Consider the following 16585-nt stretch of genomic DNA (forward strand, 5'->3'; position numbering starts at 1 on the left):
CAGCACACACCCACACACACACACACACACCCACACACAACCCACACACACCCACAACACTGCGTTGAAAAATCATCGACACAAATAAGTGTTATAAAGTCACGGTTTTATTATTCATTGAACAAAAATTTAATATCAAAAAAGTTTGGGGTGGGNATATTTTGATTTCATTTTCTCCAATGAGAATAGATACCAATTGCAAGTCATAAATGAATGTCTTGATTTTGAAGTATTATAAGAATTTCTCCCCTAAGATGATCTTTTGATACTGAAAAAAGACCATCATGTCGATGCAAATACTGTATGCGATAATACCATCTGACTTGGTGCTTTTCCCCCCTGAGACTCACACAAACACAGACACGCAGTCACTTCCAGTAGGAATGTAACGGGGGTGAAGACTGTGTGAGCTGCACGATACGGCTGTTGATTTAAATGTGTTGGACTGGGGAAAAGCTGGCTAGCCTTGCTCACAAGACTTATTAGTCGTCTTTTGACATATCTTCCCCAACACCCCTCTGCATTTCACTTTTGTTCTTGCATCTTGACCGAGATTCAGTCAAAACCTTGGAGAAATAAATCTTAAGCGGGTTTAAAGACAGGCTTTGATGCCAATGCTTCTCTGTCCTGAGCTAAACAAAACACATCACTAGTATTAAAGGAAGTGTGGGTGTGTGTCAAACACTTGTTGTGGCGCCAGTCCAAGCAAAACATATTTATTAAGCAATCACTTTGGATGAGATCAAATAAGAAATAATGGCAATCGAACTGAATCATCCTCAATCTGACTAAACTGTTCTTCCCTGTGCTGAATCTGCAACTGCATATTGAATGCATATTGCATTTTTTGAATAAGAGACTCACATCACAAGTCTACACACACCGGCATCTCTGTGTGTGTCTCTCGTTCTCTCCTTTGTTTGGTCTCTCAGAGACATACAGCAGTCTCCATTCCTCCTTTGTTTTTCTCAGTTTGCACTTTGCAGGCTGGAGATGGGGAATAGATCAAAAGCAGAATGGATGAGCTGTTTTGCAAGATCCCCCAGTCTTAACGGATTTCAAGGCTGGGTGAGACTGTGTATGGTTTGCTTGGCTTGGTGTACGAGTTTGTGTGCGCGTGTGTGTTATATGCATGTATATGCAAATGTATGTGAGTGTGCGTGAGGGCCTGTGTGCCTGTGTGCCTCTGTGTGTCTGTTTGTATCAGTCTACACAGTGCACCCTTGAAATCCTACCAAGACTCTCGTTATGGTGTAGCTACAGAGGATCCATAGATGCATTGTAATCATATTGGCATTGTTTTTATTTGTTCTCTCTTCTGGGTATAGACAGGTTCACACGTTGTTCTCCCAGCAGCCTTGTTAGATTCTTTAAAGGATTCCCGTTTCATATCACAAACATTGTCATCATCGTTTTATAATTATTGTTTTATAACTTCACAAGCACCAAGACTTTGATCTACAGTGCACGCTGAACAGGATTTGACGTTCGGTTGCCTCAAGTATGCAGGGGAGTAATAGTAACAAAATATTACATACATTTAAAAGAAATACAAAGCCAAATTTGAGCAAATAAGCAAATACAATGCTCTTGTCAAGATAAAATGATTTCCTTTAGTTAAACTCACTCATGACCCCCTCACAAGAAGGACCACAGTGATATCATCCTTATGATGCACCCTTCTATAACTTTGCCAAAACATTGTAGTTCTCTCCATCTTCGAGGCATATTATTTAATATTATATTAGTTTATTGTAATAATTGTTAAACTACAGTATAGCATATCATTTCGCCTGAAAAGATGTGTCCAACCCATTGGTTTCCATCACTGTCACTTATAGCTTGAGGTGATAATTACCTGACTGTTACTGCAGAGTCATTTGTCCCGGTAATAACTATCTAAAAGACTAAGTTCAGATGGTAGTTTTCATATTGCCAGTTGGGTTTTTTGCCTCAAGGGGACTTACAGTCTGTCCAGACACTCTTTGTCATTAGACTTTCAGTTTGGATAATGAAGATTAGGATTAGACTAAGTTAATAAGCGAACACACCCCTAAAGGTCTTGTTCTTTCCCCTAGTGTTAAGAGTACGTCTGCAGTAACACGGTCGCTAGAGATGAGGACATTTGGACAGTCAGTAATGTGGGGTACACAGACTGAGCAGGGACTGTGGCTGGAAGGACATCCATTGTTTGCTGTGTGCTTCACTAGGGATGCAGCACTTGGAGAACATGGAGCGCTGCTTTGAAGATCTGCTCTGACAGATGAAAGACCTTCTTTTCATCCCAGAGTTAGAGTCTCATTACTAGGACTGAACGACTAGTTCCATAATGCCAAATAATGAGTGTGCTGAAAAGACGGCGTTTGTGTGGATCTGTGTGTCTATATTCAGAAACAACAATTACAGCGCAAATCACAGTTTAGAGTTTGATAAAAGAGTTTTTAAAAGTCGTCCACTTTTTCAATACTCTTGCTTTTTTTCGCTGCCAGGCATAAGAGGAAATACCAAAAATCTACCTATTTTTCTTCAATTGGGACTTGAGTTTCAATGATATTATTTTGCCTGAAACTATCTTTACTGTAGGGAAGTGTCGACCACCTACACCACCACCTCTTTCTGTCTCACACCATGAAGTTTGCCTAAAGCACCATCCTGATTATTCTCATTCCAGTTGATGAGTCACACCAGAGAGAGTTTTGGTTAAAAAAAAAAAGCTATTTATCTCACTCTTTATTCCATTGAGAAAACATACGTCATTTGAACAATGCGATCATTGTGAGGCAGAGTGGGTTAGCTCTAAATATACATTTTAAGCGGTAGATAGCTGCTGATTCAACAAGTGGTAATGTTCGCTGATGGGTAGAAACTGCATCTACTTCAGCATTTTTTCATCAAGCTGAGGTGGCATAACGTAGCTATAAGAGCAATAAAAGTCCATCCTCAGAGGCCCGCAAGGTTATTTTGCCTCTGCAATTCACACATCCGCTAACAGACAGTAAACACACACACACACACACACATTTCCGTCCTCAGTCAGACTCATTGCAGCGCTGTGACACCTGAATGCTTTAGCCCGGGTGTAAGTGGGCTGTATGACATTATGCTTGATAATGGTAGCTATTGCTTCTCTCATATGTGATGGATGGCTCTGTCACAACACTGTCTCGCCACACCCTATTGGATACGGCATTCTTCTGACAGGAAAATCAGCCAATCCTGACGCTTCAATGAGCAGCCTCCCTAATCTTTTCCCCGTGCTGTAATTCCAGGTTGCGGAATGAACCCTGGGTAATCCCTCCCAGGGAACGCCGTTGCACTTGTTGTCACTTTCCCTGTCGGTCTCTCTCTTCTACCTTGCTCCCTCGCTGTTGCTCTTTATTTTTCACTCGCAGAAACTCTCTCTCCACCTCTCTGTCTGTCTTCTGACTCTCAGATGCTGTCTCTTTCCCTTGTTCTCTCCGCCTGATGTTCTGGCTCCCTAGCTGGCTGCTCCCCATACTTTCTCATTGATTTTCATTCCGTTCGTCAGCCTCACCGCACCTACTCAGTGAAAGATTGACATTCCCCTGCATATTTCTATTTCTCTCAGTCTTTTCCTTTTGCTCTGCTCCTATTCCCCTCTCTCTTATTATTCGTGATTCTTCTTCCTGCCAGCCTACTCCTCAGTACAATAAATAGTGCACAGTACTCGTCAACAGTCTGAACTTTGTCTGAATTTGTTTCCTAGACTCCCTGCTTGTATTGCACTGTGGTTATTGATTGTAATTGCAGTTTAAATACCCAAATAATGACACTGAAATGAGAAACATCAAGTAGATAAACATATTATTTTGCATATATATTTGGCAATGTGCAGCATCTTCTCTCTATGAGGAAGCTTATGAGTCTAATCGATGTTTGGGTTGTGCTGCGAGTATAATGAGATATCATGCAATGGTTCAGTGGTGTAGCTTCACCAAGATTAATGCAATGGTTAGCAATCCGTTGTAATTTGCACAACCTACAGAATTATTACTAAATAGTTACCGTATAAGGTTTTCAGTCTAAATGATGACTGTAACGGTGGGTTTGCTCCCGGCCGTGCTTCCCTGCTTATATTAGCAGATGTATACATCTTCCTACCTGTTAGTCTGAGTGACTCACAGATAGTACAGCTCTATTCTCTCCCCTTCAAAGCTCAGGTTGCAACAGGGCCACCAGAGCTAGTTCCTCCCCCGCCAGCATATGCTTCTTCTTCTCCCTTCCTGCTCACAGCTCCCACATCTCTCTCACCTCCTGTTCCTGGGCAGGAGTCGTGGTGCCACCCCATCCCATTAACCTCTCAGTCACCCCCATGCGCAGCCCTCTGCTGACACCTGCTGAGCCCAGAAGTAGTCCACCCCCCACCGGCTCTGTCAACTGATTATGTACGCTGATTGCTGAACTCCATATTTCCCAGGTTCTTTTTTGGTCGTGCCACCATACGCACACATGTTCTACCTCTCTGTTTCTTGAGGCCGTCATCAGAGGAGTGTATAGTGTGTTGTTCAAGAGGTTTGGGTAGCTATAGTCTATTTGTGTGATCAAGGTGCTGTTTCTCCCAACAAGCAAACCTGAGGAAATGGGAGGCAAGATCTTTTGATTATGTACTCTCAAAGGAAATCTTTGATTCCGGGAACTCTCTCTTCCTTTTTCTTTTTTTTTGTACCTCACATCAGAATTTATGATCAGAGCTGGAGAGAGTGGTTAAACAGCTTCCAAATGCAGGCACTGATCATGATGAATGGGCCGTAATCCCTTGATAATTTTAGGGCGATTTAGTCCTGAAGCAAACTATGACCAAGAAATGAGAGCTTTGTTTACTGTAGTTTTTTTTCTTTTCATTTCAGACTTCAATCACTGATCATCCAACTGTTCATCTTCTGGTTTCCAAACATGAATACTCCCAAAGGCTTTCCAGCATGTAGTCGAGAACTCATTTCATTGTCATACTGTAGATAGCTTCACATCAACAATGTATCAAGGCTAAATGAAATGCCATATTCTCTCATTTATTCCTCGTACATACACTGTAATATTAAAAATGGAGGGAGGTTGATTATTAAGATAAGGGATATTATTTCTCTCCAGACAGAGGTGGCAATGTTTACATAATGAGGTAGGTAACAGAGTTTGAATGTAAATGACCAAAAACAGTGTTTTGAAATTGTCACCATTATGTTTCTCAATGAGCCTCACAGGTTATTTTTTTTATAAAATACTTAAAATTGCTGCCTTTTTCCTAGTTTTTTTGCATATTAGAAGACAGACTATGATTTCAAACAAAAATACCTGACCACAAGTTGTTAGAATACACCTCATACAGTACATCAAATCCTATAGGAGATTAGTTTTGCAAACTAACAAAAAGACACATTTTGCATATTTCATTGATCTTGATATATCTGAGGTTATCTTCTGTGCCAACACATAGAGCAACTGTTCTGATTGATATTGACACTGAAATTGCCTGTTTCTGCGCCAGCCACATAAATGAAATTATAGCTTGTGAAGCCACCATGATAAGGAAAGCCAAATTGTTTTGCTGGTAGTTCTGACACAAGGGTCACATACTTCCTACCATATAATCACAAGCATAGATGTATTGAGTGAGAATAATAAAACGCTCATGCTCATCATCACGGGTCAATTGGTTATAGCAGGGAAAGTCAAAGCTCTGCTGGCAGGAAAAACCTTCTTGGTTTAACCTAACAACTTTGAATGTTTTCAGTTTATCCAGTGCTTGCACAGTTTTTAATAAGCTTCAAGGTTGCAGAATTTTTCCAACCATTTGAGGAGCCGTGTAAATCATTCAAGGTAAGAAAATACAAATCGCCAAGATTTTTCTTTTGTCAAGGACATTATGGTAAGATGGAGGTTATTAAGAGAAATGTCTATTTGACAGTAGCAAGAGGCATAAGTATAGAGTTACAAAATTATCATGTCTGTCGTCATGTTGTTTGACAAACTTGGGTCACACAAATAAATGAATGAAACCGATGAAGGCAGAGACAGATTGATAGGGGATGGGAGGAAAGACACCATGTGAGGTGGAGGTGTGAATCCCCTCTTGAGCTCTAATGAAAATGAGAATGTGGCTCTGTGCCACAGGATTGACTGGTAATTGGGTTAATGAATGCATTCTGTTGCCTCTGATTGAACACATGCCCTGTGTTTTCTCCTCAAGGAGCCACACAAAGGTTGTCTTATTTTTCTCCTACTGCTTTACTCTCGCTGTCACCTTTTCTCAAAACAATGTGATTTGTCCACTGCTTTCTCCCTCTCTTGTATTTTCGTCAACGAAGGTCACACTTATTGTCCTTTAAGGAAAGAGGCAATTAAATACAGGTTGTTTCTATTGGCCTTTTCCAACTGATGGACTTAGTGACTGATCTGTGTGTGTGTGTGTGTGTGTGTGTGTGTGTGTGTGTGTGTGTGTGTGTGTGTGTGTGTGTGTGTGTGTGTCCTTTTCACAGATTGGCCTGTGGCACTCTGAAGGTGGACTGTCCATGGAGAGAAAGCTTCCATCAATCAACGTGACGGACACACTCTTCAACACTACTCTTACCATCACGACAATATTAGTGAGTACTACTCTATGCACGCTGATACGCACACATCAACAGGGTTGTGTATCATTGTAATCGGCTCAACTCCTCATCTGATCTCCATGTGGCTGACATTCTGTGGTTGACAGACAATTACCATATCAAAAAGCCATTTTGTATTTTCAGATCCAAACTCAGTCCTCTTGGGATCAGAGGAACTGCTGCTGTGCGATTGTTTTGCCCTGAGTACTTCAGATGATGGTACATCACAGTGCTTCAGCAGGAGCTAATAATTCACCATGTCAGCCATTCTCTGCCTTTGTTGTAAATATAGATCCTGTGAGTGCTAGTTCTCACTACCCTCACTCTGCTACCTGTGATGAGGGATGCAGTTCTTAATAAACTTCTTAATTACCAGCCGTGTTAACTATCACTTATCTATGAATCCTGTTAACGAATATAATTTTAATAATATAATGTATTAATTATAAGTTAACAAAATAATTATTTTGCTCATTGAAGGCTTGATATAAGCAGCTGACATTTAAACAAATTAAATAAACATTATTTGAATAAGAGGGAAAATTCTATCACTCAAAATGTCCCATGCTCTGCGTGTCTATATTACGAAAAGGCAAACTGTATAGGCTTATTAGAGAACAAACCAGATGACACTTGTCACACAGGGCAGCCAAAACATTCTGTTAATTAAAAAGGGTTCAATATGCCTCAATCGAAACTCATCTGCATGATGTTTTCGTCCGTCCAGATTTGGTAGCGTTAATGTGTTGAGCTGCTCTGGGAGGCTACACTTGAAGTTGGGGCAGAAACCCCACTGACGTATCCTCCTCCTCCTGGCTGCCTCTCACTGCATCTTGATCTCTCTCCAAGAGTTCTCATCATTTAGCATGTTTTTTTTGTATTCTCACCACATTGCATTTTATTCATGAGTTGTATTCATTAGCATATGAACAGGATGTTTGGTGAGTCATGCGCTGTTGGCTGTAACTCCCACTTGACAAAAATGTTGAAGATTTTACATCGGACAATCCTGTAAAGCAGGTACAGCATAATGAACTTTGTTGGAAGAAAAACTTCAGATCAGTTGGAATGACCTCGAGTCATTGATCTCTGAGTCCAGCCACTGAAACACATATCGAGCTACTCACCAAGCGAAGCACAAATGTTGTGGCACAGGTAATATATTCTTGACTGATCCAATTCTTAACAGTGATTAATTGCTCATCAATTCATTAGCAACCTGTTTTAATTAGAATAGCAGGTGTTTGTAATTTCAAACATTTGTGAGCAGAATATAATGCTGTTTATAAGCTCAGTTTGTGTGTTTTACTGTAGCTTTGATATCGCATCAAAGGTGTAAAAACAGATGCATGTTGGAACTGGATAAAACCGTTCTTCTTTTCAGTCATCTGCCCGCGTTTCATGCCTTTCTTCATCCCTCGATACACACAAAGCCTGTCTGTTGCTCAGCTCCTCCTCCTCCTCTCTGTTAATCAGACGATAAGACACAAAGTAGCCTGTAAGCAGAGGCAATTGGTCCAATGTGTTATTCTGAGTGTCTGGCTTATCAGCTGTGGAGCTGTGGGAATGAGGGAAAGAAGGACATATAGCCATAGTCACTGAACAACTCCGGTCTCATTGAGACTGATTGGGATTCAGATGGAACGGTTCATTTCACACAGGAGGGCACGAGAGCTTTGGGACGACGGAGGTGTGTGTGCGTGTTTTCGTTCAGGGGGAGTACAAATGAGACAATATTTTCACAACAGAAAGAGGGTCTGAAAGAAAGAATTGGCTGAGCACAGAGCTTTGATTTCACTTTGGAGAAATAGAGTCCCTGGACCAAACTTCGGAAGCCACCAAGGAGCAATTTTCAGTGCCTATCACAGCTCATTCATCATGGTGTGATTGCCGTGCCGCTGTTATCTGGCTTGTGGACGGCAGACGCGCCACAGCTGAAAGCCTCCACAGGAACTCCTTACCTGTGGCACTGGCCTGGGAGACTGTGTGTGTTTGTGTGCGTTTGTGTGCGAATGCACTATATCATAATGGATGCTCTCTTCCTCTGTGTGCTCAGTGTGTGTGTTTTTGTGCTCTCTTGAAATGTTCACCTGGCCATTACAAGGCAGTTTCATTACACCTACACATGGCTGTCATCTTCCCACTTCAATTTAAAAAAACAGCTCACGGGGTCACAGGATTGATGATCACTTCACTGCAGGACCACAAACCATGTATTTGTAATCAGAAATTGAGTTGGTTGGAGGCACTGTTAGTGAAATAATGGCTTTATACCAGGGGTGGGCAAACTTTTTGGCTCGGGGGCCACTATGAGTTTTAAATTTGACAGGCGGGCCGGGCCAGTAGCAGATCGGTAAAAAAATATTTAGCTGTCCACTCCTCATTATACACTCGGCACATTACTTTTCTTTTCTTTGGTCCACTCATTGTTTCAGATGCAGGTTCAAAGGTGAATTAGGTTCAAAGGTGAATTATTGCGTCATTGCGTCATCGTTTGCGTCATGACGTAACAGTTTACGTGCCTTCTTATGACCCACACAGCGTTTTACGTCGCTGATTTTCTCCGCAACACCACTCACAACAACATCAATAGAGGACTGCGTCGGGTAGTTTTTAATTATGCGAAACCAGATTAAATTAAAGAACTACTTCTCCAACCTTGTACCTTTCTCCAGATTGCCGTGGTGCATTGTTTATTAATGTGGTTCAGCTGCATTACCGCCCGCTGCAGTGCTGCTCGTCTACCGGAGTTTATTCTCCCGTTAACTCGCGGCAGCGGCCACGCTGTAAAGTTTTCATTGTCTGACTGGTGATGTTAGCTAATCAGACTATCATGACTACTTGTTGCTATCATATTGTGGCATAAGCCGTTTTCTATACGCATATTTTACCGGCGTAGTTTTCGTTATGATTTTACTTGTGATGGCCACATGTAGCTCATGTATTGATTCCATCCGATAGCTGCAATAATACAAAACAACAGGAAAACGTCTGTCTCTTCACAATGGTCAATAACAGTGAACGGATGGTTGTTAAAATAAGGTAAAATAAACAGAATCACACTAAGCCTGGTTAGTGTTGCCTTACTTTATATAAGTGTTTTTATAAGTGTGTGGTCGCGTTCTAGTCACCTTGCTCAGCACTACTGCTTGTTACAACTTGTATTAGCCGATCTTGCCGGGTTGCCGAGTGGGGCCAGCTGAGAAAATAGACCAGACTCCAGCAAAGGTAAATTGTGTCTAGAGTGCGCCATCTAGTGGGATCAACTAAAATGTCGGGTATTGCAGGAAAAAGGCAAAATGAATGCGGTCTTTACTATAATTTCGGCGGGCCGGATTCAAAAGCCCGCGGGCCTTAGTTTGGCCATGCCTGCTTTATACCCTCAGTAGCTAATACAAACTTTCTTTGCTTTCTTGAGGTAATATTGTTGGGTATTGCGTTTTCTCTCCGTTCAAATTTACAGTAGCTTGTCACACACAGTAGAAACTGTCATCTTTTCCAATTCTTATAGACCTCAGGTGATTTGCATTGGGACTGTGTGCCTGCTGGACTTCATGAGTTTTCATATCTTCTGGATTCTCAATAAGACAACCTGTTTGAGGGAACATGGCACATGTATAATTTTGAGGTTGAACTAGAATCAGGAACATCTATAGATCTAGCTATTGGACTTTCTAACAAGAATAGCAGCATCCAAGCTCCTTGAACAACCTAAAACAAAGTCTCTGAAGCAGAGTATCACTGAATAGTCCTCAAAGATATATGTGCTTGTCTTTATAAGGTTCTCCTACAGTGCACATCTGTTCCCAAATGAATCAAACTTGTACAAGTTAAACTCTTTATTTATTCTAAAATTCTCCACCTGGACATTTAAGCTCTCTTTGCAAAACTGACCACCATCAGCCACCACCACTTCCCCATGATAATACTCATTATCAGATGCACCCCTTTCTCCCTTTGGTCACACATTGAAATCAACAATAATGTTGAAAGATATTGTAATATTATTGTGCATCATATTATTGTGCATCATAGGTCCTTCATTTTTAATGAATCCACAAAAGCAAATAGGCTAGATAGTGAGAAAAATACCAAGTCCATAAACAACTCACATCATATATCACACATTTAAGTGAGGGATTTATCTTTCATTTTTCACTGGCTTCAATAGATACATTTGGTTATTACACCACTAGCAAATACTTAAACAGCCTTGAGTTTTAATATACAGTATCTCATTTAATTATGCTCTTAAATTCTACTCATGCTCCTTCCTCGCAGAATTAAGGACTGCTTGTTATTCCTTGTTTCTAAAAAGAAATCAAATGGAGCAGAGCTTTACCTACAGGGACATCTCTCTTTGGTGCCAGCTTTCTGCCATTGTTAGGGAATCATACCGTCTCAATATTTAAATCCCAGCCCAAGACCCATTTTTCTTGTTAATGCCTGAAACGGCCCATAATTCCCTGCTGTAAGAGACACTTTCTGCCTGAGTCCACTGCAGTTCTCGTGGTCATTCTCTCTGCAGACTTGCCTCGCGTCACTGAGAGCTCTTCTACCCACTTACATATGCATTGGGAAGAATTATACAGTGCACACAAAGCTAACAGATAAAAGCAGAGGCTCAGCCGCACTGAGGCATGTGCACCTGAATTGCACACAGACACCAGATCTGTCCCTGTTTCTTGAAGTTTGTGTGTGCTTCTCTGTATTCATATTTTCTGCATTTTGTTTAACATCAAGCACAGTTTGTTGAAATTCATAAAACATTTACATAACCTGGCCCTTTTTAACAATGACCTCATATTTAGCTTATGTGGCACAAAGTACCAAACCCTGTGAGAAAATGTTATCTCAGCTGCTAGTTCACTGGGCTCTGGAGAACACGTTTTTACAGATAAGAAAACATTTGAGGGCAGTGAGGATGGTTCTGTGAAGACATATTGAACACGCTGAGGTTTGAAAAGCTGTGGAGCAGGAAGTTGAATGGGAGCAGCAGCCACAGATGCACCTGCCGCTCTATGCCTGTATGTGTGTATTGTGTGTGTGTGTGTGTGTGTGTGTGTGTGTGTGTGTGTGTACTCGACCGTGCATATGTAGGAGAATGCTTCATCCTCCAAAGTGATCAGTCCACAAACAGACACCTCATGGCCTGGGAATAGGAGGCTGCTTTAAAAGTCAGGATTTCTTTAAAGCTTTATTGCTCTTTTGCCGTGATGTGCGAAAGAAAGCAGCTCGAATGTCCTTGTGATTTTGCTTGAATTGGCACTTTTATACCCCTGTATAAACTTTTAAAACGTTTATGTATTTATTTTGATATCATTTTGTTCTCAACTCCACAGAAGGCTTGTATACTTTTTGTGTCAGTTTGGTAGAGGTTTTGAAATTAGTATCAAATACGCAGATATATAAACTTGATATTGCTCCTCATTAGGAGCAATTGAACAAAGAGGATGGCACTAATAATAAAGACCCCATTTCGGCATGTTTTTGCATTTTTGTAATGGAATATAATAATATATAATAAATCCTCCAGGCAACTTACTTTTTTAAAGGGAGTGAAAATGTCTGACTAAGTCTGGTTTGACTGCTAGTCTTTGTGAGAACCTTCTGTAACATAGATGAAATGTGCTTTTATATTGTGCCTCATGCATGCTGAAACATGAGCATGTTTAGATGTCGTGTAAAACCAGAAGTTGCAAATTGTGTTTGTTTCAAGAAATTAATTAACAGAGGGAGGGATTTACTTTCAAAATGTGATACATTTATGAAATGTCCTTAGCGGCAAAAAACTTGAGTGACTTTGATCTTGTATTTTAAATCGAACAGCTTGCCACTGTAGTCTTTAGCACAAACAGAAGTTAAGAGTGAATCGGTTAATGTTAGAGAGACATCTTGTGTTTTTTTTGTATTGAAGTAAATTGAATAGAAATTTGAAGCACATAGAATTGCATTACAACTAATCAAAGCCTTTGCTTTTTTTGGACCTTAACCAAAGAGCTGTTGTTAGCTCAACGCCTCTGAGGTTAATGGCACAGAGGAATACGCAAAATCAAGTTTAGTGGGATCAAATTGATATGGGTTTGGAATAAAGAATATTACCAAAGATACTGTATGTGTCGTATACCCCTTTCTCTGAAAGACTCTCTAGGCTATTGTAGCTGTAAAGCAAGTATGTTTGATCAAACTGTGAGTCTGGTTAGATATAATTGAATCCATATGCCGATTCCTGGTGTAGAGATCCAGACAGAAAGTCGATCAGAAGTGACTTTATTCTCAGTCTTATCGCAGCAGAACAGGAGGCTGTTGGTTCTACTGCCCACTGATGCAGACAAGAAAAGGCAAAGCCGTCCAATCTGCTGACAAAGTGACACCTCCTCCTCCAGTAAGCAGCTACAGGTGGAACCAAACAGTTGCCATGACAACTGGGCAAGTCACAGTAACAGTTGTGCCACCTGATGTGCAGCAAAGTTCTCAAATGTTCCCGATTTGTGTGGATCAAATCTTTTTTCTGGCTTTCACTGTGAGGCAAATCAATCTCCCGCCAACCAGCCACCAAGCAAATAAGTACTTCCAGCTGTGGCGATTACAAAACAATTTCACTTCTTTTCCAGTTCCGAAAAAACACCACAACACTACTCTGTATGCTTAAGACTCCTGAAAGCTGTCACAGTGCTTTAAATGGCTTACGCACATGGCTCTGTGTTGAATTACACACTCCCCGCTATAGTCGACTATCTCTTGAACAAGAGCATGGTTTGTGAGGTAGTATATTTTTTAGCATAACCACATAAACCTGAGTTGTTCAAAATAACACACAATACAACTTCTATCCACTGAAAAAAAGTGAACAGAACTTTAGTTTCTTTCAGCCTTGTTCACTTAAAAAATATGTGGAGCACAAACTGTATGAGAAAACACTGATGTTATTCATTTTTATCTAATGTCACGTTGCCAAAGTAAGTTTGTTTTACCTGGATTCATGAGCTGAGTGCAGGGACGAGGCAACTGCAAAGTGCTACATTATGCTGTCTTTTTTATGATGTAGTGGAGCCTGTGCGCACTAGTATGACAGTTGCATTATTTGAAAAATAGCACAATAGAGGCTGGCTATAGGCTCCAAAATACATCACTGCGGTGCTCTTTAAATCTTTTCACAACATCAACTAAATGACAAAACAAGACATAAATAAAGAGATAGCCAAACAGAGAGTTGCTTTTCTAAAAGACAGGTTGTAAATAGGTGTGTGAGCGTGTGGTGAGAGGGAAACTGCTGTTGTTTCTTATCCACTTTTTGCAGATATAACAGATTTTAGAGCCTGGCACTGGCTTCAAATCCACAAATCTCAGTTTACATTCAAGGCTTACTGGATGTGAACAAGGACCTCCAAAGGCCTTATGTGATGCTGCCACCATTCTTCTTAACTATAGAGCAAAGCAGTCATATTGAACATAAATATGCACACTACATTTTTTAGAATGCTGTCCAAAGGTTGTTGAGGCTTTAAAAAAAGAAGAAGATTGTTAGAATTTAAGCAACTAAGATGTCCTGTCTCATCTCGAATGAACCCATGAATCCTACACGTCCCATAATAGAACTCAGTCCCGCATTTCATGAGAACCTTTCTGTCAAAGTATTTGAGACTTAACAATCCAAGTTTGTAAAGCAAGAGTCATTTTTCAGTCTTGAAACTTCCTCCACAGTTTATTTTAATTTTTTTGACAAGCCTTAAAGGATTTTTTATGAAAAGTAACCCGGACACCTAGTGCTGTTCGGTTTGAGTTGTGTTTCCTGTGACTGAAATATATCTTCAGTATCTTTTCTATGTCTTACTTTGTCACTCGACCAGTAGTAGACAGTCAGTTTGAGATGCACTGTCTAAGACTGTGACAAACCGTGTGTTTTTCAGGAGAATCCATATGTGATGCTGCGGCCAAACCACCAAGAACTTGAGGGAAATGATCGCTACGAAGGCTTCTGTGTGGACATGCTGAAAGAGCTAGCAGATATTCTCAAGTTCAAGTATCGAATCCGGTTGGTGGGGGACGGACTGTACGGGGTTCCCGGGGCCAACGGATCGTGGACCGGCATGGTGGGAGAGCTAATCTCACGGGTATGTAAACATACACAGACTGAATGCAGCCTGTTTTTATCACATCATACATCCAAAGTACTTCTCACTGTGCACTGACATACTCAAAACACTAAAGTATATCGCTCAGCTTTGATAAATTGCAAAGCTAACAGCTTTCCTTTTTATCATAGACACATTTTGATTCAGCAGTCGACCTTTTCATCTTATACATTGTGTTTTCCAAAGCAGTCACAGCTTGTTGGTGGCTTGTTTTCTGTCAGCTCCTTCCCTTAAGCCTTCTGAAGTGACCATAACACACTTTACTCCTGAATCGGCCTATATTGCTGCTGTTAAATCTCTGAGTGAGGTCTTACCCTCCTCCAGCTACACTGTATGTAGCCGTTAACAGGCAGATAAGGTTATAAGGAGCTGAGGGGAGAAGAGGGGGAGGAAGAGAAGTGAAACGGAAGGCTGGGGTGAGGAAGAGAAAAACAGAAATGAAGTAGAGAGGAATTGAGCCAATCCTAAGAGGTGATCTGTCTTAATTCTGTGGGCTAATGGAGGGAAAAGTAATTAAGTATGTAAAGCAAGGAGTGCCCACTCTTGTTATTGTCAAAGCCTGTTAGTTGCCTGTGGACGGGTGACTTTCAGAAGAACTATGGTCGAAGCCAACCTCTCTGACAGGAGCTTGAGCTGTGGAGTGGCGAGGGTGGGGGGGGGGGCGAGACACAAAGTCAAGACGTGCTTGAGAGGGATTTGTCACGGGATATGGGACATCTGGAGGGATGTTCCCTGAGGAACAGAAAGGCTTGGGCTTTTTTGGATAAAGGCTCAAAGGAATGGGAAAGACAGCAGAGTGAAATGCTTGTGAAAGAAAACAAAGGAACAGCCATGGTTGTACATTGAATGGATAGGTTGAAAGAATATGAAATGTACACTCGGTAGCAGCAAAAGAGGACAGCCTTAGGTTATTCCGGTCAACAGATACCTGTGTCCCTGCCAGGATCATCCAGACCGAGCAATATTTCACTGTGTGAGGGCAATTAGTTTGACGGGTGTCACTAAGCCTGAGCTAACAGTGAGACATACCAGAAGGAATTCAGACCAAAGTCTAAGTACAGTGTGTCCTTGTTCCTTAATCCACAAGCGCTGCAGTTAGAGAGAAGGGGCATCCCCAAAGACACAAAGTCAAATTCTACATAGAGGGTAATGTTTAATTCATCCCTAGTATTCACAAGTTTCATTGTTTTGCTTTTTTTTTACCATGTTAGCATGATACGATGGAATGCAAGTGGGAACAGGTATGATGCGACATTACACACAACCAGTATTACAGTGTGATGTTTTGTTTTCAGTTACACTAGAAGGCATAACAGCGGGAAGGCAGGCAGATGAATCTGGTAATCAATATTAATATTCTACCAGCACATAAATATTTCAGTGGCTGTTACGACCGTTTGTTCATTTTTCAAAGGATCAGTGATTTTCTTTGTGGAATTTGCCTGGATGGTCGATCCCTGCGCGTTGCTTCCTTCCGGCACTGGGAGCAGACGATCAGACTTTCAAACGACAAAAGAGGAGGCGGGGCCGGGGAGAGCTGATGATGGAGGATCGTAGCCTGCGGGCTGAGGGTAGGGCAGCAGGAGACATTAGGCTCAGAGTGGAGTGGAGGCTAGGTTAATGGTAAAAAGGTGGACATTGTGAAGTGTAATACACTAATTAAAGCACAGACAGAGCGAGATTAGAGCCCTAAATGTTTCCTGGGAGTGTTTTTAACGTGCACTAGTTGATTTTGGGGAAAGAATGATCAATTTTCACATCACGTCAAAATGCAAAACACTTTTTCATTCATGCTAGATGCCCTACTCCCTGTCTCTCTTTCCTGGAAATACAAACAGCGTG

At 41.2% G+C, this 16585-nt stretch overlaps 1 protein-coding gene across 1 annotated transcript in view; it reads left to right on the plus strand.

Annotated features, from left to right (window-relative positions):
• The window catches only part of grik4 (glutamate receptor, ionotropic, kainate 4), an 89120-nt gene that overhangs the window by 53273 nt on the left and 19262 nt on the right, over window positions 1-16585 (plus strand). The window contains exons 8-9 of the mRNA XM_010794339.1: window positions 6495-6602; window positions 14519-14722. Coding sequence (XP_010792641.1) covers window positions 6495-6602; window positions 14519-14722 — 312 coding nt within the window. The remainder of the gene's footprint in view (window positions 1-6494; window positions 6603-14518; window positions 14723-16585) is intronic.

This window comes from Notothenia coriiceps, unplaced genomic scaffold, assembly GCF_000735185.1.
Source record: "Notothenia coriiceps isolate Sejong01 unplaced genomic scaffold, NC01 NC01_scaffold00037244, whole genome shotgun sequence".
In the NCBI taxonomy this organism is placed as follows: Eukaryota; Metazoa; Chordata; class Actinopteri; order Perciformes; family Nototheniidae; genus Notothenia; species Notothenia coriiceps.